This window comes from Neolamprologus multifasciatus, chromosome 9, assembly GCF_963576455.1.
Source record: "Neolamprologus multifasciatus chromosome 9, fNeoMul1.2, whole genome shotgun sequence".
NCBI lineage: Eukaryota > Metazoa > Chordata > Actinopteri > Cichliformes > Cichlidae > Neolamprologus > Neolamprologus multifasciatus.
This window is the reverse complement of record NC_140447.1, coordinates 20,718-42,500: the sequence shown is the minus strand read 5'-3', so window position 1 is coordinate 42,500 and position 21,783 is coordinate 20,718. Positions and strand designations below refer to the sequence as shown.

Genomic DNA, 21,783 nt, shown 5'->3' with positions numbered 1-21,783 from the left:
GATATTGTTTTATGATGCATTATACTGCTGAGTTATAAGAAATACTGTTCCAGAAAGTCATCGCCTTATTTGTTTGGTTAGAAGAGAACAGAGCATACTGCCCCATCTCAGCAGGAGCAGATAAACAGGGAGCCAAGGTCGTAGCTTAGGCGCTGTGTGAGAAAGAATGTGAATGTTTAGGCTTTTATGATGAGGTGGGGGCCACTAGAGGCTATAAGAGTTTGATCAAGGCTCCACCATTTTGAGATCTGATGCTGTCTGCTGTATGGTGTCCATCTCCCACGCGTGTGTTCATTAAATCATCGTTTGACTTGACCCGGCTGGACCAGTGTGGTTATTTTTGGTTTTCCTCTTGTATCCATCCCCAATATTTGAATCCGTAACACTTTTACAAGCCAGATTACCAGAAAAGAGGCAGAAAAGGCAGCATCCAAGTGGTCTATTGGTGCAAGAGCTAGAGGAGGAAATCGCATAGCAAGGGCATTGTTCGATTATTGTCCGTAGCACAAAAATCTACTCTGAACAGGATCGTTCATTCCGGAACCCGGCTTGTTCTTCTCACAGCAGCTGGTCGTCGAGCGAAGACGTCGGAGTAGCACGGAGCACAGAACTGATTGTAACAACTGCCAAGTGGCATGGCATGGCCATGGCAGTTGTTACAATCAGCGAGATAACCCTTCTTTGGCAGTTTCACGATGACGCCCTTCCTCCAATCTTTCAGAGCTGTCGGCCTTGCTCATTCACTGCTGGGAGACGACGACCTGTTCAATCGGTCACCGCAGATTATTCACAAAATGAAAACATATACTTTGTGTCGGGCGAGAACTCCATTAAATGCATGTAATAGCAAGAAACGCACTAGCGTGGTAAAATAAAGCGTTTTTCATCAACTTCATGAAGTCACCTCTAACCTTTGATAGAAGACTCAGACACACATATTTATGACTTTGCCTTATGGATTTCAGCATCTCCGTGTTGGGGAAAAAGGTTTTGCAGCTGTTTGAGCTAAGATGTTCAAGTTATTCACAAAATGAAAACCTATACTTTGTGTCGGGCGAGAACTCCATTAAATGCATGTAATAGCAAGAAACGCACTAACGTGGTAAAATGAAACGATTTTCATCAACTTCACGAAGTCACCTCTAACTTTTGATAGAAGACTCAGACACACATATTTATGGCTTTATCTTTTAGAATTCAGTATCTCCGTGCTGGGGAAAAAGGTTTTGCAGCTGTTTGAGCTAAGATGTTCAAGTTATTCACAAAATGAAAACCTATACTTTGTGTCGGGTGAGAACTCCATTCAAATGCATGTAATTGCGGGAAACGCAGTCTTGGCGAAATAAAGCGTTTTTCATCAACTTCATGAAGTCACCTCTAACCTTTGATAGAAGACTCAGACACACATATTTATGACTTTGCTTTATGGATTTTAGCATCTCCGTGTTGGGGAAAAGGGTTTTGCAGCTGTTTGAGCTAAGATTTTCAAGTTATTCACATAATGAAAACCTATACTTTGTTTCGGCCGAATTCCTCCATTCAAATGCATGTAATCGTAGGAAACGCACTGTCTTGACGAAATAAAGCGTTTTTGTACAACTTCATATAAATAGCTGTAAGTTTTGATAGAAGACTCAGACACACATATTTACGGCGTTATCTTAGAGACTTCAATATCCATCCCCGTGCTGGGCAAACAGGTTTTGAAGCTGTTTGAGCTAAGATTTTCAAGTTATTCACATAATGAAAACCTATACTTTGTTTCGGCCGAATTCCCCCATTCAAATGCATGTAATCATAGGAAACGCACTGTCTTGACGAAATAAAGCGTTTTTGTACAACTTCATATAAATAGTTGTAAGTTTTGATAGAAGACTCAGACACACATATTTACGACGTTATCTTATAGAATTCAATATCCATCCCCGTGCTGGGAAAACAGGTTTTGAAGCTGTTTGAGCTAAGATTTTCAAGTTATTCACATAATGAAAACCTATACTTTGTTTCGGGCGAATTCCCCCATTCAAATGCATGTAATCGTAGGAAACGCACTGTCTTGACGAAATAAAGCGTTTTTGTACAACTTCATATAAATAGCTGTAAGTTTTGATAGAAGACTCAGACACACATATTTACGGCGTTATCTTAGAGACTTCAATATCCATCCCCGTGCTGGGCAAACAGGTTTTGAAGCTGTTTGAGCTAAGATTTTCAAGTTATTCACATAATGTAAACCTATACTTTGTTTCGGGCGAATTCCCCCATTCAAATGCATGTAATCGTAGGAAACGCACTGTCTTGACGAAATAAAGCGTTTTTGTACAACTTCATATAAATAGCTGTAAGTTTTGATAGAAGACTCAGACACACATATTTACGGCGTTATCTTATAGAATTCAATATCCATCCCCGTGCTGGGCAAACAGGTTTTGAAGCTGTTTGAGCTAAGATTTTCAAGTTATTCACATAATGAAAACCTATACTTTGTTTCGGGCGAATTCCCCCATTCAAATGCATGTAATCGTAGGAAACACACTGTCTTGACGAAATAAAGCGTTTTTGTACAACTTCATATAAATAGCTGTAAGTCTTGATAGAAGAAGCATACACACATATTTGTGGCTTTCTCTTATACAATTCAAGATCCCCGTGCTGGGCAAACAGGTTTTGAAGCTGTTAGAGCAAAGATTTTCAAGTTATTTACATAATGAAAACCTATACTTTGTTTTGGGCGAATTCCCCCATTCAAATGCACACTGTAAAAAATCAAACTTGCAATTGTTGAGCTTACAGTCATTTCTTTCACAATTCAACAATAAAAGTTGAGTTGCCCCATAAACTCAAATACATTAAGGGTTTCAACTAATCCTTTAACGTTTTGGAGCAAACGTTGGTCTCAGATGAAATTTATTGCTGGCAAAATGAATGAATTCAAGTTTTACGTGAGTTGAAGCTGTTGGCGCCTTTCTGTGCCTGAGCACGCATGCGCATCTCATATTTTTGGATACTACGGGGTCTACTTTGCGCTTTTGCAAGGACTGAAAGCCACCTGGCCTTCTGCCTTAACGAGAACCGCAGGCTTTTTATACCAGGAGCTGGATAGATCGTTCATCTCAACTTTCTAAAGGCAAGTAATGTTTCTTTTATTATATCAGACAGTATATGTTTGAACAGTCTCAATTTGTCTTTTAGAAATATCACAACTGAAGTTCTTCGTATTTTTCCGAAACTTAGCATAGCATTACTTTCTAGGCTAAGAAGCCTTATGGCTTATGGGTATGTGTTTACTATATCATTTAAGATTCCATGTCACAAACTACGTGCCATGTCACAAAACAATGAAAATCCGACAAACATCGCTACTAAAGAGGCGCGCTCATATCTGACAAGCGTCTGCGACACCCCCTACGTGTATTTCATGAAGTGCAGTCTGTGGCCGCCATACCACCGAACGAAACAAAATAGGCTGTCTCGCTCATGACCAACGGCTGCAACCCCCCCGCTGCTATTTAAAAATAAATTTCGGGGCGCCCGCTGCCATGTCGTTTAATTTGTTCGAATTACTTTTAGCCAATAAAATGTGTGCTTTAGTTTCTGTGTGAACAGGGTGGTGGAGTCCTCCCGGCCAGGGAGCTCCACCAAACACACAAACAGGAGGGAGAGGAAGATCAGAGGAGCAGTAAATATGGGGGTATTTTAAATACGAAGGCCTACTGCAAGAGTCATATCAAACAGACTTTAAATAACTTAAAAAATACAGATGCATTAGAACTATGCATCCAGTAATGAAGCTGGAACAAAACACATGAACAAGTGATTAGGACCGGGCGACATATCGAGTTTCTAAATATATTGATATATTTTTATACGAGATATGAGATGTAACAGTATCGTTTATATCGATATAGTCTGTTACATTATAATTATACTTGTGGAGCCGCAAGTTTGCCTCTCTTTCGTCCACTTTTGTCTCTACGCAACATTACTCCGCCTCAGCTCTCTCCTTCACTGACACAACTCCCCCTCCCCCATCGCTTCACCTGCAGGCAACAAGATGGACACGGCAGCTATCAAAGAGGAGCTGGTCGGTAAAAAGAAAACATTTGAAGATTACTATTTTCGTGCTGTCAGCATAAAGTTAATGCCATAACTGCATCAACGGGGCAAATCTCCGTTAACTAGTTACCGCGGATCACCGCGTGCGTGGAGCCGGGCGGCTCTAACGAGCTAACCGGGCTAACGCCTTGACACACGGCCTAAAATCCTTTCGATTTTCTCAAAAATCGATTTTTTCTCAAAAATCGACTTTGCGCCTTATGTATGAATTCTGGTTGTGCTTACTGACCGCGAACCAATTTTATGTGGTACACAGCTTAAAAAAATCTGTCAAAAATGTTTTGGTACTTTTACGTTGAAGCAGAGTGATACTACTCTGCTTCAACGTAATATTACCGTATTGTGTGTATAAGGACCATAAATGGCACCTGTAAGAGACATGGTTACAAAGAGGATTTCAAACTCCACGCTGTCAGTCACGCAGTAGAACTTGGAAACAGAGCAGCTGCGAAATCTGTCTTTGTTATTATGCTCAGCATCTTTTTGTTTACATTTTGACTGCACAATTGTGAGCTTTTTGTTATGCACAACATTGTTTTGGTTTATTTATGGAGCATCATTAATAAATGCACTGATAACTTAAACAGATGCTTCAGTAGTTTTATCCCACTCATACTTTCAATCCAGTGTTTGTCATTCTAAGTTGTAAAACCAAAACATCACACAAAATTATCCTTGGCATGCATAACACATCTCAGTACACTGTTGGTGCATTCCATGTAGAATACAATTTGTTAATAATAAATGTAATAAATTAAACATTTAATAAATTAAACATTTGATGTAATGTATGTTTTGTAAATTATTTGTTTTACACTGTTTTACATGGCATTTTACAAGGCAGAATCAGCTCACTTTAGTGAGCCAAAACAATTAGGACAGGAGAAAAACATTCTTAAGTAATGTCAGGAAGCTGGTATTTTATTTTAAAACTAATTGCTATTTTTATTTATTTAGAGAATTAAAAGCCAACTCCAGACCACTGCTTGCTTGTCCTGATTTGTGAGGAATTGATGGAGAGTTGGTAAGGAGAGGAATCAGAACAGGAGCGCCTCCCCCCCGCCCCCAAACACATAATCAGGTAATGTAACTTTGGTAATTTGAGATTAATTCAGGTTTCTTTTGAATTGTTGACACTGTCCTCTGCTCTCTTCTCATTATAGTTTTTGTATGCAGTGCCAGTTCTGCTCTTTTGTCTGTTCAAGCCAAGAAGTACTCTTAAGGCATCACCAGCTACGACATAGAAGAGGATTTCATTTGCCCTGTGTTTACGGTGACTACGTCTGTTCGTTTAGGACACGAGGGGCATTGAAGTCTCACCTCAGCAGATCACACAACAGGGCTAAGAAAAGGCAGGAGATCTCAACATTTTTTTGTGATTTTTGTGAATTTAAGGAAAACTGCTCACAGCATACATTTATTTCACATATTTTAAGGCACTTAAAAAAACATCAGACTGTATCCTGTCCTTTCCAAAAATGTGACTATGCTACCAACAATTTATCAACCTTTACGTCACACACAAGCAGAAAGCACAAAAACTCAAAAGATATAAAAAACTGTATTAGACTGATTTCTCATGCAAATGCATGTCCTAGTGAAAGTAGCTCCCCTGATAAATCCCTAAATACCTCTCAGGAGCCAGAGACATTACCAAGTGGTTCAGGTGTAGCATCAAGTGATAAAGAGGACAATGAGTTTGTAGATTACCAATGTCTTGAACATAAAATAGCTAGACTTTTTCTATGCATGCAAACATTGTTACATGTTTCTAAAAGTGCTTTGCAGAGAATTATTGAGGAAATTGGTGACATTTTAAAATATTCTCAGGTTCATTCATTTCAAAGAATCAAAGAGGTGCTTGCTGAACAGAACATTGAGGCAGATGATGATGTAATTAAAAATATAAATGATGCACTTTTCAAAACCAACCCATTAATTATCTCAACAGAACCAAAAGGTGCATTATCTACTGATTACAAGAGAAATATTTATTTCAAGAATAATTTTCATGTAATTGAGCCTACAGAGTACATCTACAAAGCGAGAACTAGAAATACATTTGTTTATGTCTCAGTAAACCAGGTCTTGGAGAACTTATTGAAAGAGAAAAGTTTCTTTGAAAAGTTAGCATTTGATAAAGAAATTAGTGAAGGTTACAGATCATTTAGAGATGGGCAGTATTTCAAAAACAACAAGCTTTTAGGATTGCAAGATACTTGCATTAGTTTAGCTTTGTATATTGACGACTTTGAAATATGCAACCCTTTAGGAACATCTCGAAAAATTCATGAAATAACTGCCGTCTATTGGGTTGTACTCAACTTATCTGCAAGGTTTCGTTCTACATTGCCCTCAATACAGCTTGCTCTTCTTGGTAAAAGTATAGACGTTAAACAGTTTGGGTATGATGCTTTTCTTTATCCACTCATTGAGGATTTAAAATGTCTTGAAAGCACAGGGGTGTATGTTGAATCTTTAAATAGTTTTTTAAAGGGAACTGTATTTTGTGTCTGTGCAGATAACCTTGGGGCTCACAGCCTTGCAGGCTTTTTGGAGTCCTTTAATGTTGACAAATTTTGTCGATTTTGTAGTATTGATAAACATCAGATTGCAGCTCTTGATCCTACAGAATTTCCATTAAGAACTGTGGAACAGCATAACATTTTTCTAGAAGAGCTTGAGGATGGTCAAAGACAAAGTGTGTGTGGTGTCAAAGGTTCCTGTGCCTTAAGTGCATTGTCCTATTTTCATCCAGTCACTGGATTTCCTCCAGATATATTACATGATTTCTTTGAAGGTGTTGTCCCTGTGGAATTGTGTTTGTGTCTTCAAGATTTAATCAGAAAGGGTTTTATTACATTTGAAGGACTAAACAAACGTATAAAATCATTTCCATATAAATTTTCTGATAAGCTCAATAAGCCACAACAAATTACAAAAGCCAGTTTTGGAACAGGAAGAGTGAGTGGCAATGGACATGAAAACTGGACACTTTTGCGTTTGCTGCCTTTTATCATTGGGACCAGTATACCAGAACATGAGCCATCATGGGAAGTATTGATGGACCTTAAGGAGCTTGTTGAGATTGTTGTCTCGACAACTCTATCAGAAGAAATATTGTCATACTTGGACACCAAAATATTGGATCATCGACGACTACTGATAGAGACTTTTCCTGATTTTAATTTGAAGCCAAAACACCATTATATTGAACATTATAGTCATCTTGTGCGTTGTTTTGGTCCCTTAGTTGATTTGTGGACTATTCGATTTGAAGCTAAGCACAACTTTTTCAAGAAAACTGTGCATGATGTCCAATGCTTTAAGAATATACTACTAACACTTTCTTCAAAGCATCAACAAATGATGGCATACTTCTTAGATGGTCACAGTCTTTTTAAACCAAGTTTGCATGTTGATAATATTGACACAGTTGACATCTGTTTCTTGAATGAAAATCTTCAGAAGTGCTTGAAACTGAAATATCCACAGGTAAAAGCTGTGTCATTTGCTAAATGTGTTTATCTGTATGGGACCCAGTATGTTAAAGGCATGATCATTTCATCAGGACAACTGAGTGGACTGCCTGAATTCTACAAGATACTGAACATTTTGGTAGACTCTGGGAAAGTGTCATTTGTTGCTACAAAGCTCTCCTCTTGGTTTATGGAACACTACAGATCATATCGGCTTGACAGCCGCTACAAAGATCTGGAAATACTTGACCCAGAAGATTTGAATGATTACCACCCTTTAGCTGAATACTGCGTAGCTGGACAACTGATGGTGACACCTGTTACGTGCCTCCTGCATTGAAAGTGATGGTATGTATTATTCTTAAATAATTGTCAGTTGATTACTTTGAATTTGTCAATTATTTAGAATTGCGCCCTTTTTTGGTTTGTCTTCACAGGCCCTGTTACTGCAAGTCCACGTCAGTCCAAAACTTATCAGAAAAATCCAACTGTCCACTGTTCCAGAATCTGTGAAGCAGCTTCAAGATGAACTACAAGCAAAGCTTGAACTTGAAGGCAGGCACGTGCAGAGGGGGGGGCTAGAGGGGCTTGAGCACCCGCCCCTTTCCTGATGGGTGCCCAAAGTGCCCTTTTGTTGAGGCAACTTTAAAAAAAAAAAAAATTATTTATTTTTTTTAATGTGTGTGTGCGTACGGAGTCCTGTCTGTGCCCCTCAACAATAATATTTAACTATTAATCACAGTTAAATAAAATAAAAGGATCTGGCTTGCATCAGTCACATGATCACATTTAACCAATGATCGCTCTTGACGGCAGAACGCGCTGGTTACGAGCCGGGAACGAGCTCACAAAGAGCACGCGCATTTTTTGCGGTCCGGAGCTGCAGGAGAAACACAAGTTAACTCAGAGACACAGACTGATGCGACAAAACCAGTAAGTAGGTGTACAACGTACACTGTAGTGTATAGCACACAGGAGTGTTAGCTTATTACGTACACGTTGGTATGTTGAAACAAACGAGCGTGCTGTGTGTGCAACAGCGTGACAAACATTACCTGTCCTTTTATTAACTGCACAAGTAGTGCTGATCATAGCTGCTGGCTACCTGTGTAAGGCTGTCATGGGTCTGCAGCTCTGTCACCGTTTTAGGGAACATATTTAGTTTTAAAGTAAGTTTCCAGGCTTTTCCTGCCTTTCTGGAGGGATTATATTTCACTAAAAACGATCTAATATGCATGTCCACATAATTATGCATTATTATAATTATAATATATTAAAAAACACACGCTGTATTTTAAAGAACATACATTAAGAAGCAGATTATTTTAGATTCATATTTTAAATAAGACAAAATTTGGATTTTACAGCAGTAAAATTATTGTATCTCTACAGTTTAAAAATGTAATAAGCTTTGCCCCTGCACAGAGTGGATCGTGAAACAAATGGAATCATCATAAATACATTATTTCATATTTATTACTTCCCCCTCCTCATTGCTTTATTATTGTAGCTCTAGTAATAAATAATAATGTAAGGATTCTGGATCAGCACAGTGATGCCCATAGTATATATAGTATTCTGAAGAAGGTCTAAAACGTCACTGTGTGTGTGTGTGTGTGTTTTATTTAGATGGATTTAAAAAAAAAATATTACTCATGATATAACATTGTCCAGACATGCCTGGTAAGGACATGAGGAGGAAACAGTAGGAGCTGTGTGAGGCTACTAAAGGCAGTGCTATAACATTTTTCTGTCATCATTTTATTATAGATTAAGTGCGAGAGTTGTTAGGTGTGGATAATTAGATTATAGTTTATTGCAATAGCAAGTTGTGCCTTGTTCTCAGATAGACAGCAAGTGGAGAGTGATATATGAAAAGATGGGATGGAAGGAAGAAGAGAAGCAAAGAGTGATTCACAGGCAGAGCCTAAATTATTTCTCACCGTTTTTTGTTGCCTTATGGTTCCAAGCGCTGTCACCAATCTTTGCATTTTGTTATTATCTCATGATACTTGTTTAATCAGCTACCATCTCTCCTATGGACTTTTTAATGTCTACAGTCTCAGATCAACACAGCCCTGCCCTCCAGCACTATCAGCAGCAACCCCTCTACAGCAACATTGTACCCATCAGGTAAAACATCGGCTACGTTTGCTTTGCCTTGTTGCCCATATTAGATTCTTGATGAATGTGTGTTGTTGTTATTCAGCCTGGTTCAATGTGCCCCTTTTTAACTTTGAGCACCCGCCCCTTTAAACGTCTTTGCACGGCCCTGCTTGAAGGTGACTTTGCAATACAATATGAAGACCCAGATTTTGGGAACGCACTTTGCAACCTGATGGATATTAATGAGCTACCTGCTGGACGGGCAGTGTTGCACCTCATTTGGGAGGAAAATGCATCAGCCTCGCCACCACAGACTCCATCTGATCATAGCGCTATCTCATCTATTGATACAGCCAGTGTGAGTTCAGCATCTTCTTTCAGCCCATCCTCATCCACCCAGACCTACATGCGTAGCACTTCACAGTGGCCAAATCCATTTCCTATCCCAACCTTTTCCTATGATGTAGCGTTAAAACTTCGCAAGGGCAATGAGGTATATGAGAAAGCAGGGGCAAATTTAAGTGTAACAAGAGACATCAAGATGGAAATTCTAGACAAGCTGGCACAAGAAATGTTTGCAATCAAAGCCTACCCTGACAAGAATGAAATAACATCTGTTGCACAGGAGCTAGTTTCCAAACATCCCTGCCTCAAAGAGCCTGGCAATGGCACAGGATATGATGGTTGGGCAACAAGCATTAAGTTCAAGCTTGGCAACTACCGTTCCAAGCTAAGTCAAGCTGGATGTAGTGAAGTTGCAGTCAACCGAAAAAGAAGAGGGGAAGAAGATGACAGTGGCTCAAATAGATTTTCCTTAAAGAAACCAAAGCGAGGTGAAGTCAACTTTATCCCTGATGTCCCAGAAAACTACAATGATGAGTCTCTTGAAAATGAAAGATGCATTTTGGAAGATGAAATGAAGAAGAGGGATAAGAACATGGCACTCATCACCCAAAAGATGGACATCACATTCTCTCTCAGGAGGAAAGAAGTTGTGGAGATGCAGCCCTTGGTCAAGGAAATGCAGCTCAGATGGCCAGCTCTCTTCTTGAAAGAACAGGTAAGATAATCTCTTAAATATTTAAAGGAAAACTTCTGGGGTTTTTTTGTTTTGTTTTTTTCAGTGTGGTCTTATTTCTAGAATGGAAAACGTTCATTTATTCACCCAGACAAATTTCAAGGCATTTGGAGTTGTTGGAAAGAAATTTTAATCCCAATGTTACGAGTCAGTCGTTTTGCAGGAGAGAGCTGAGCCACGGTTATGGGGAAAGGATTCACTGAGACAACTAAGAAATGCCTGAATTAAGCCAAAAACCACTCTGGAGGGTTTTTAATCTAAGGAAATAACATTAAAATGTGTTTAAAAGCTCCAAAAAGTTGATTTTTACATGATATAGGACCTTTAAAATTTCTTCTGAACAACTCCAAATGCCTCGAAACTTGTCTGGGTGAGTAAATGAACGTGAGCTCCATTTCTTGTGCCCTTGAGAAGCATCTGTTTGTATCACTCCAATATCTTGTAGAAAAGGTTGAAGGCTACCGCTGAGCTAACAATGCTAATGGTAAAATATAAAAAAATAGTTGGCTCTAAAAATATGAAGCTAATTTTGGTATTACCAACAACTCTATTGAAGTGAAATCTATTTACTTGTCAACTTACTGTGTATAATAACGGATTGCTTTTATTTTGCTCTTCTCTGGGCACCCAAAGCGCTTTACAATTCCACTACTCATTCACTCTCACATTAACACATCGGTGCAGGGAAACCACAGTTGTAGCCACAGCTGCCCTGGGGTAGACTGACAGAAGCGACGCTGCCATATCGTGCCATCGGCCCCTCTGGCCAACACCAGTAAGCGGTAGGGTAAAGGGTCTTGCCCAAGGACACAACGACCAGGACAGAGAGAGCTGGGGGACAGAACCAGCATCCTTCCGGTTACAGATGAGCTTCCCAACCCCCTGAACCACGGTCGCCGCAATGACTTGTCTTCACTGGGCATCTAGAATCTTTTGGTGGTGACCCTTAGCAGGCAACAGCCATGAAACTCACAGAACAGGATTGAGAAAGTCACTTGCGTGTTATGAAAGTATCCAAATTTGACCACAGGATGTTATTCTTACTTCATTCTTACATAAATATAAAGTTAATAAAATTTTTGCAATGAATTTAAAATACAATTTATTGATTTATTTATTTTCTGCAATGCGTCCTGTAACAATTGAAACCATTATTTTGTCTTATCAACATTTGATTAGGTATTCTATAGACTTACTGTAAAATCTGCCGATCAGATTTTTCTTCTTCTTTTTTTTTTTTAATGCGTCAGTTATAATTTGTACCACCACTAAATCTAATCAAGGCCTGACCAATAGATAATAATAATAATAATAATAATAATAATAATAATGGATTGGATTTATATAGCGCTTTTCAAGGCACCCAAAGCGCTTTACAATGCCATTATTCATTCACTCTCGCATTCACACACTGGTGGAGGCAAGCTACAGTTGTAGCCACAGCTGCCCTGGGGCAGACTGACAGAAGCGAGGCTGCCATATCGCGCCATCGGCCCCTCTGGCCAACACCAGTAGGGTAAAGTGTGTTTCCCAAGGACACAACGACCAGGACAGAGAGCCCGGGAATCGACCGGCGACCTTCCGGTTACAGATACGCTTCCCAACCCCCTGAGCGCAGAGATCAACCGAGACTAACTAAATGTTTTGAAATTAAGCTGTTTTAACCAAATTTGAAAACAATGTGATTTTTATATAATGTACCTTTAAAAGTTTTCTTCTATATTTTTTTTGTTGCTTTGTAGATTTGTGCGGAATTCTCACGCGTTACCACCAAGGATCTCATGGGGACCTTCATGACTGCCCTCGACACTTACTCACTTCGGCTGATTAAGCTGTATCGAATTAGAAAAGCTGCTTTCTGCAATGACATGGATTCCCTGTTGCAGAAGTTTGATGAACAGGTAATATATAAAATGTATTTGTGTCTGGTTTATGAGGAACCTAAAGTTCCCACTGTAACAAAAGATACTTTTTATTTAAATTTATTTAAATATTTACTAAATTGATGTAAAAATTGTTAGTTTTCAAAAAGTGTGTCCTGAATGGGATTATAAGCTAACAAGCAGCGCTGTGTGTTTGGCAAATGGCAGGTCATGACAGACAGTTCAATTCTCATCCCACTCATGGCACTTTGTTATAAATGTTGTAATAAGTGTGCTACATTTGTTGCACATCAAAATTACTTAAAAAAAACAAAAAAACCCTGACAAAACCATGAGCAATTATCTGGAATAACTCATTTCAACATCTTATTTCTTAAGGCTGTATTTTTAGCAACAACACTTAATGTGTTTTAAAAACAAAATGGTAGGTTTATAAATGAGACTGAGTCTTATTTGATTTCCTTGTTTTAGGTCTCAAACATAGTCCAGCATCGACGAACCATCAGTTTGGAAGGGTTACCGATATTTGTTCGTGACGACGAGACCAAACTCTTAACATGTCTGGTGAGCATGCAAATCTACTTAATCTTCAGTTTTGGTTTTCAGAGACTTATATGTACTGTTTTTTATTTTGCATAGGATACAGATCCAGTTGAGAGGGCAACCCGAGGTGTTACGGTGGGCATCCTCACTGTTCTGGAGGACTACGTGGGACCCAACTCGCAGTCCACAGTGGTCAACACTGTCATTGTTTTGGAAGAGGACATTATTCTTGATGATCTGCCAGACCTTCCCACTGCCTTTGCCTACCTGTTTGGCCTACTTTATGGGCTCAACATGGAGTTTCCCAAAGAACTCAAGTACACATTTGAAGCTGTGCAACACATTTTTATGGAGTTGACATCTACCTGTTCCCAGAGGGTTAGAAGCTTCAAAACCAAGCTCTTAACCAAAGTCTAACCTATTTGACAACATGTTCAACTCAAATGCAACTTGTGTAAAACAGAATGCAGCAATTTGTTTTGATTTATAGTTTTTGGGTTTTGTGGTAAGTTGCTCCGAAAAAAGTTAATTTCTGGCTTTAAGAAAATGGTAAGGTGCAGAAAGTTCTGAAGCAATCTCTTCTGTTCTAACTTTACTTAATGTAGCTTGCATGGATGATTGCAGATTTCATGTACAACAAGTTTTTATAAAATGTTGAAAGGGTTTATTCTAACTTGAACTGTTTTAAACAATTTTTATAATCTGGTTTTAGGTACATTTGTACTAGTTTTAGAACAAATGTGGCGCAATACTGAACTTCAGAGGAAATTTGTGTTGATACCATTACTATTAAAAGACAAGTGGTGGAAAAATTTGTTTGAAAGTTGTTTGCTGTATGGAAACCAGATAGAAGTTCCTGCCGTCTGTGTTTTGAATCTGTTTGTTAGTGACTATCTATCAAGATAGGTTTGATATTCTGTCTGACAATACCACACCTTTAAAATTGGATGAGTAACATTTGTTACAAAAATTTGACTTTTGTGTTTTTGGAAGGACTTTATTTGTGGCTGAATGTTGTCAGTATGTTTAAAAATGGCTGATCTCAAAAGTCAACATTGTCAGTGGTGCAGTTGTGTTTGAACACAAAGTTATTTGAAAATCAACTGTGTAAACATTCATTGGTACAACAGGGAGCACCTCATGAAAACTATAGAAGATACTTTTTCTAAACTTTAGGAAATTGATTGGCAAAACAAAAAAAAATATGTTGTGTAAACTTTAGGAAATACGTTGCCACAACTAAAACTAATACCTTGTGTAAACTTTAGGAAATACGTTGCCAAAACTAAAACTAATACCTTGTGTAAACTTTAGGAAATACGTTGCCAAAACTAAAACTAATACCTTGTGTAAACTTTAGGAAATACGTTGCCAAAACAATAAAATATGAGTTAAGAAAAAGCACAATTATTAATTTTGTAAAGACAAAAACATTAGCTGAAACAACTTTGCTCCTAAACTTGAAATTATAAGTTATCGATCAGAACCTAAAAACATAAATGCAGTGGGTTGCCGTGAGTTTTTAAGTTTTCGCAACTTTTTTTTTTTACAGTGCATGTAATCGTAGGAAACGCACTGTCTTGACGAAATAAAGCGTTTTTGTACAACTTCATATAAATAGCTGTAAGTTTTGATAGAAGACTCAGACACACATATTTACGGCGTTATCTTATAGAATTCAATATCCATCCCCGTGCTGGGCAAACAGGTTTTGAAGCTGTTTGAGCTAAGATTTTCAAGTTATTCACATAATGAAAACCTATACTTTGTTTCGGCGAATTCCCCCATTCAAATGCATGTAATCGTAGGAAACGCACTGTCTTGACGAAATAAAGCGTTTTTGTACAACTTCATATAAATAGCTGTAAGTTTTGATAGAAGAAGCATACACACATATTTGTGGCTTTCTCTTATACAATTCAAGATCCCCGTGCTGGGCAAACAGGTTTTGAAGCTGTTTGAGCTAAGATTTTCAAGTTATTCACATAATGAAAACCTATACTTTGTTTTGGGCGAATTCCCCCATTCAAATGCATGTAATCGTAGGAAACGCACTGTCTTGACGAAATACAGCGTTTTTGTACAACTTCATATAAATAGCTGTAAGTTTTGATAGAAGACTCAGACACACATATTTACGGCGTTATCTTATAGAATTCAATATCCATCCCCGTGCTGGGCAAACAGGTTTTGAAGCTGTTTGAGCTAAGATTTTCAAGTTATTCACATAACGAAAACCTATACTTTGTTTCGGGCGAATTCCCCCATTCAAATGCATGTAATCGTAGGAAACGCACTGTCTTGACGAAATAAAGCGTTTTTGTACAACTTCATATAAATAGCTGTAAGTTTTGACAGAAGACTCAGACACACATATTTACGGCGTTATCTTATAGAATTCAATATCCATCCCCGTGCTGGGCAAACAGGTTTTGAAGCTGTTTGAGCTAAGATTTTCAAGTTATTCACATAATGAAAACCTATACTTTGTTTCGGGCGAATTCCCCCATTCAAATGCATGTAATCGTTGGAAACGCACTGTCTTTACGAAATAAAGCGTTTTTGTACAACTTCATATAAATAGCTGTAAGTTTTGATAGAAGAAGCATACACACATATTTACGGCGTTATCTTATACAATTCAATATCCATCCCCGTGCTGGGCAAACAGGTTTTGAAGCTGTTTGAGCTAAGATTTTCAAGTTATTCACATAATGAAAACCTATACTTTGTTTCGGGCGAATTCCCCCATTCAAATGCATGTAATCGTAGGAAACGCACTGTCTTGACGAAATAAAGCGTTTTTGTAATACTTCATATAAATAGCTGTAAGTTTTGATAGAAGACTCAGACACACATATTTACGGCGTTATCTTATAGACTTCAATATCCATCCCCGTGCTGGGCAAACAGGTTTTGAAGCTGTTTGAGCTAAGATTTTCAAGTTATTCACATAATGAAAACCTATACTTTGTTTCGGCCGAATTGCCCCATTCAAATGCATGTAATCGTAGGAAACGCACTGTCTTGACGAAATAAAGTGTTTTTGTACAACTTCATATAAATAGCTGTAAGTTTTGATAGAAGACTCAGACACACATATTTACGGCGTTATCTTATAGAATTCAATATCCATCCCCGTGCTGGGCAAACAGGTTTTGAAGCTGTTTGAGCTAAGATTTTCAAGTTATTCACATAATGAAAACCTATACTTTGTTTTGGGCGAATTCCCCCATTCAAATGCATGTAATCGTAGGAAACGCACTGTCTTGACGAAATAAAGAGTTTTTGTACAACTTCATATAAATAGCTGTAAGTCTTGATAGAAGAAGCATACACACATATTTGTGGCTTTCTCTTATACAATTCAAGATCCCCGTGCTGGGCAAACAGGTTTTGAAGCTGTTTGAGCTAAGATTTTCAAGTTATTCACATAATGAAAACCTATACTTTGTTTCGGCCGAATTCCCCCATTCAAATGCATGTAATCGTAGGAAACGCACTGTCTTGACGAAATAAAGCGTTTTTGTACAACTTCATATAAATAGCTGTAAGTTTTGATAGAAGAAGCATACACACATATTTACGGCGTTATCTTATACAATTCAATATCCATCCCCGTGCTGGGCAAACAGGTTTTGAAGCTGTTTGAGCTAAGATTTTCAAGTTATTCACATAATGAAAACCTATACTTTGTTTCGGGCCGAATTCCCCCATTCAAATGCATGTAATCGTAGGAAACGCACTGTCTTGACGAAATAAAGCGTTTTTGTACAACTTCATATAAATAGCTGTAAGTCTTGATAGAAGAAGCATACACACATATTTGTGGCTTTCTCTTATACAATTCAAGATCCCCGTGCTGGGCAAACAGGTTTTGAAGCTGTTTGAGCTAAGATTTTCAAGTTATTCACATAATGAAAACCTATACTTTGTTTCGGCCGAATTCCCCCATTCAAATGCATGTAATCGTAGGAAACGCACTGTCTTGACGAAATAAAGCGTTTTTGTACAACTTCATATAAATAGCTGTAAGTTTTGATAGAAGACTCAGACACACATATTTACGGCGTTATCTTAGAGACTTCAATATCCATCCCCGTGCTGGGCAAACAGGTTTTGAAGCTGTTTGAGCTAAGATTTTCAAGTTATTCACATAATGAAAACCTATACTTTGTTTCGGGCGAATTCCCCATTCAAATGCATGTAATCGTAGGAAACGCACTGTCTTGACGAAATAAAGCGTTTTTGTACAACTTCATATAAATAGCTGTAAGTCTTGATAGAAGAAGCATACACACATATTTGTGGCTTTCTCTTATACAATTCAAGATCCCCGTGCTGGGCAAACAGGTTTTGAAGCTGTTTGAGCTAAGATTTTCAAGTTATTCACATAATGAAAACCTATACTTTGTTTCGGCCGAATTCCCCCATTCAAATGCATGTAATCGTAGGAAACGCACTGTCTTGACGAAATAAAGCGTTTTTGTACAACTTCATATAAATAGCTGTAAGTTTTGATAGAAGACTCAGACACACATATTTACGGCGTTATCTTATAGAATTCAATATCCATCCCCGTGCTGGGCAAACAGGTTTTGAAGCTGTTTGAGCTAAGATTTTCAAGTTATTCACATAATGAAAACCTATACTTTGTTTTGGGCCGAATTCCCCATTCAAATGCATGTAATCGTAGGAAACGCACTGTCTTGACGAAATAAAGCGTTTTTGTACAACTTCATATAAATAGCTGTAAGTCTTGATAGAAGAAGCATACACACATATTTACGGCGTTATCTTATACAATTCAATATCCATCCCCGTGCTGGGCAAACAGGTTTTGAAGCTGTTTGAGCTAAGATTTTCAAGTTATTCACATAATGAAAACCTATACTTTGTTTCGGCGAATTCCCCCATTCAAATGCATGTAATCGTAGGAAACGCACTGTCTTGACGAAATAAAGCGTTTTTGTACAACTTCATATAAATAGCTGTAAGTCTTGATAGAAGAAGCATACACACATATTTATTGCGTTATCTTATACAATTCAAGATCCCCGTGCTGGGCAAACAGGTTTTGAAGCTGTTTGAGCTAAGATTTTCAAGTTATTCACATAATGAAAACCTATACTTTGTTTCGGGCGAATTCCCCCATTCAAATGCATGTAATCGTAGGAAACGCACTGTCTTGACGAAATAAAGCGTTTTTGTACAACTTCATATAAATAGCTGTAAGTTTTGATAGAAGACTCAGACACACATATTTACGGCGTTATCTTATAGAATTCAATATCCATCCCCGTGCTGGGCAAACAGGTTTTGAAGCTGTTTGAGCTAAGATTTTCAAGTTATTCACATAATGAAAACCTATACTTTGTTTCGGGCGAATTCCCCCATTCAAATGCATGTAATCGTAGGAAACGCACTGTCTTGACGAAATAAAGCGTTTTTGTACAACTTCATATAGAAGCTGTAAGTTTTGATAGAAGAAGCATACACACATATTTACGGCGTTATCTTATACAATTCAATATCCATCCCCGTGCTGGGCAAACAGGTTTTGAAGCTGTTTGAGCTAAGATTTTCAAGTTATTCACATAATGAAAACCTATACTTTGTTTCAGGCGAATTCCCCCATTCAAATGCATGTAATCGTAGGAAACGCACTGTCTTGACGAAATAAAGCGTTTTTGTACAACTTCATATAAATAGCTGTAAGTTTTGATAGAAGACTGAGACACACATATTTACGGCGTTATCTTAGAGACTTCAATATCCATCCCCGTGCTGGGCAAACAGGTTTTGAAGCTGTTTGAGCTAAGATTTTCAAGTTATTCACATAATGAAAACCTATACTTTGTTTTGGGCCGAATTGCCCCATTCAAATGCATGTAATCGTAGGAAACGCACTGTCTTGACGAAATAAAGCGTTTTTGTACAACTTCATATAAATAGCTGTAAGTCTTGATAGAAGAAGCATACACACATATTTGTGGCTTTCTCTTATACAATTCAAGATCCCCGTGCTGGGCAAACAGGTTTTGAAGCTGTTTGAGCTAAGATTTTCAAGTTATTCACATAATGAAAACCTATACTTTGTTTCGGCCGAATTCCCCCATTCAAATGCATGTAATCGTAGGAAACGCACTGTCTTGACGAAATAAAGCGTTTTTGTACAACTTCATATAAATAGCTGTAAGTTTTGACAGAAGACTCAGACACACATATTTACGGCGTTATCTTATACAATTCAATATCCATCCCGTGCTGGGCAAACAGGTTTTGAAGCTGTTTGAGCTAAGATTTTCAAGTTATTCACATAATGAAAACCTATACTTTGTTTCGGGCGAATTCCCCCATTCAAATGCATGTAATCGTAGGAAACGCACTGTCTTGACGAAATAAAGCGTTTTTGTACAACTTCATATAAATAGCTGTAAGTTTTGATAGAAGACTGAGACACAAATTTACGGCGTTATCTTATAGAATTCAATATCCATCCCCGTGCTGGGCAAACAGGTTTTGAAGCTGTTTGAGCTAAGATTTTCAAGTTATTCACATAATGAAAACCTATACTTTGTTTTGGGCCGAATTGCCCCATTCAAATGCATGTAATCGTAGGAAACGCACTGTCTTGACGAAATAAAGCGTTTTTGTACAACTTCATATAAATAGCTGTAAGTTTTGATAGAAGACTCAGACACACATATTTACGGCGTTATCTTATAGAATTCAATATCCATCCCCGTGCTGGGCAAACAGGTTTTGAAGCTGTTTGAGCTAAGATTTTCAAGTTATTCACATAATGAAAACCTATACTTTGTTTCGGCCGAATTCCCCCATTCAAATGCATGTAATCGTAGGAAACGCACTGTCTTGACGAAATAAAGCGTTTTTGTACAACTTCATATAAATAGCTGTAAGTTTTGATAGAAGAAGCATACACACATATTTACGGCGTTATCTTATACAATTCAATATCCATCCCCGTGCTGGGCAAACAGGTTTTGAAGCTGTTTGAGCTAAGATTTTCAAGTTATTCACATAATGAAAACCTATACTTTGTTTCGGCGAATTCCCCCATTCAAATGCATGTAATCGTAGGAAACGCACTGTCTTGACGAAATAAAGCGTTTTTGTACAACTTCATATAAATAGCTGTAAGTTTTGATAGAAGACTCAGACACACATATTTACGGCGTTATCTTATAGACTTCAATATCCATCCCCGTGCTGGGCAAACAGGTTTTGAAGCTGTTTGAGCTAAGATTTTCAAGTTATTCACATAATGAAAACCTATACTTTGTTTCGGGCCGAATTCCCCCATTCAAATGCATGTAATCGTAGGAAACGCACTGTCTTGACGAAATAAAGCGTTTTTGTACAACTTCATATAAATAGCTGTAAGTTTTGATAGAAGACTCAGACACACATATTTACGGCGTTATCTTATAGAATTCAATATCCATCCCCGTGCTGGGCAAACAGGTTTTGAAGCTGTTTGAGCTAAGATTTTCAAGTTATTCACATAATGAAAACCTATACTTTGTTTCGGGCGAATTCCCCCATTCAAATGCATGTAATCGTAGGAAACGCACTGTCTTGACGAAATAAAGCGTTTTTGTACAACTTCATATAAATAGCTGTAAGTCTTGATAGAAGAAGCATACACACATATTTAGTGGCTTTCTCTTATACAATTCAAGATCCCCGTGCTGGGCAAACAGGTTTTGAAGCTGTTTGAGCTAAGATTTTCAAGTTATTCACATAATGAAAACCTATACTTTGTTTCGGGCGAATTCCCCCATTCAAATGCATGTAATCGTAGGAAACGCACTGTCTTGACGAAATAAAGCGTTTTTGTACAACTTCATATAAATAGCTGTAAGTTTTGATAGAAGACTCAGACACATATTTACGGCGTTATCTTATAGAATTCAATATCCATCCCCGTGCTGGGCAAACAGGTTTCGAAGCTGTTTGAGCTAAGATTTTCAAGTTATTCACATAATGAAAACCTATACTTTGTTTCGGGCGAATTCCCCCATTCAAATGCATGTAATCGTAGGAAACGCACTGTCTTGACGAAATAAAGCGTTTTTGTACAACTTCATATAAATAGCTGTAAGTCTTGATAGAAGAAGCATACACACATATTTAGTGGATTTCTATTATACAATTCAAGATCCCCGTGCTGGGCAAACAGGTTTTGAAGCTGTTTGAGCTAAGATTTTCAAGTTATTCACATAATGAAAACCTATACTTTGTTTCGGGCGAATTCCCCCATTCAAATGCATGTAATCGTAGGAAACGCACTGTCTTGACGAAATAAAGAGTTTTTGTACAACTTCATATAAATAGCTGTAAGTCTTGATAGAAGAAGCATACACACATATTTAGTGGATTATCTTATACAATTCAAGATCCCCGTGCTGGGCAAACAGGTTTTGAAGCTGTTTGAGCTAAGATTTTCAAGTTATTCACATAATGAAAACCTATACTTTGTTTCGGGCGAATTCCCCCATTCAAATGCATGTAATCGTAGGAAACGCACTGTCTTGACGAAATAAAGAGTTTT

The 21,783-nt window shown here is 37.9% G+C and overlaps 1 protein-coding gene across 1 annotated transcript in view; it reads left to right on the top strand.

The window, feature by feature from the left end:
• Positions 1-16,902, top strand: part of LOC146510711 (uncharacterized) — a 19,189-nt gene extending 2,287 nt beyond the window's left edge. Inside the window, exons 4-9 of the mRNA XM_085173133.1 lie at positions 1-5,197; positions 5,280-7,943; positions 8,033-10,761; positions 12,522-12,680; positions 13,134-13,226; positions 13,302-16,902. The exon at positions 1-5,197 is cut by the window's left edge and continues 599 nt beyond it. Of these exons, the coding sequence (XP_085029259.1) occupies positions 9,784-10,761; positions 12,522-12,680; positions 13,134-13,226; positions 13,302-13,622 (1,551 nt within the window). The 5' untranslated portion in view covers positions 1-5,197; positions 5,280-7,943; positions 8,033-9,783 and the 3' untranslated portion in view covers positions 13,623-16,902. The remainder of the gene's footprint in view (positions 5,198-5,279; positions 7,944-8,032; positions 10,762-12,521; positions 12,681-13,133; positions 13,227-13,301) is intronic.
• The last annotated feature ends 4,881 nt before the right edge of the window (positions 16,903-21,783 follow it).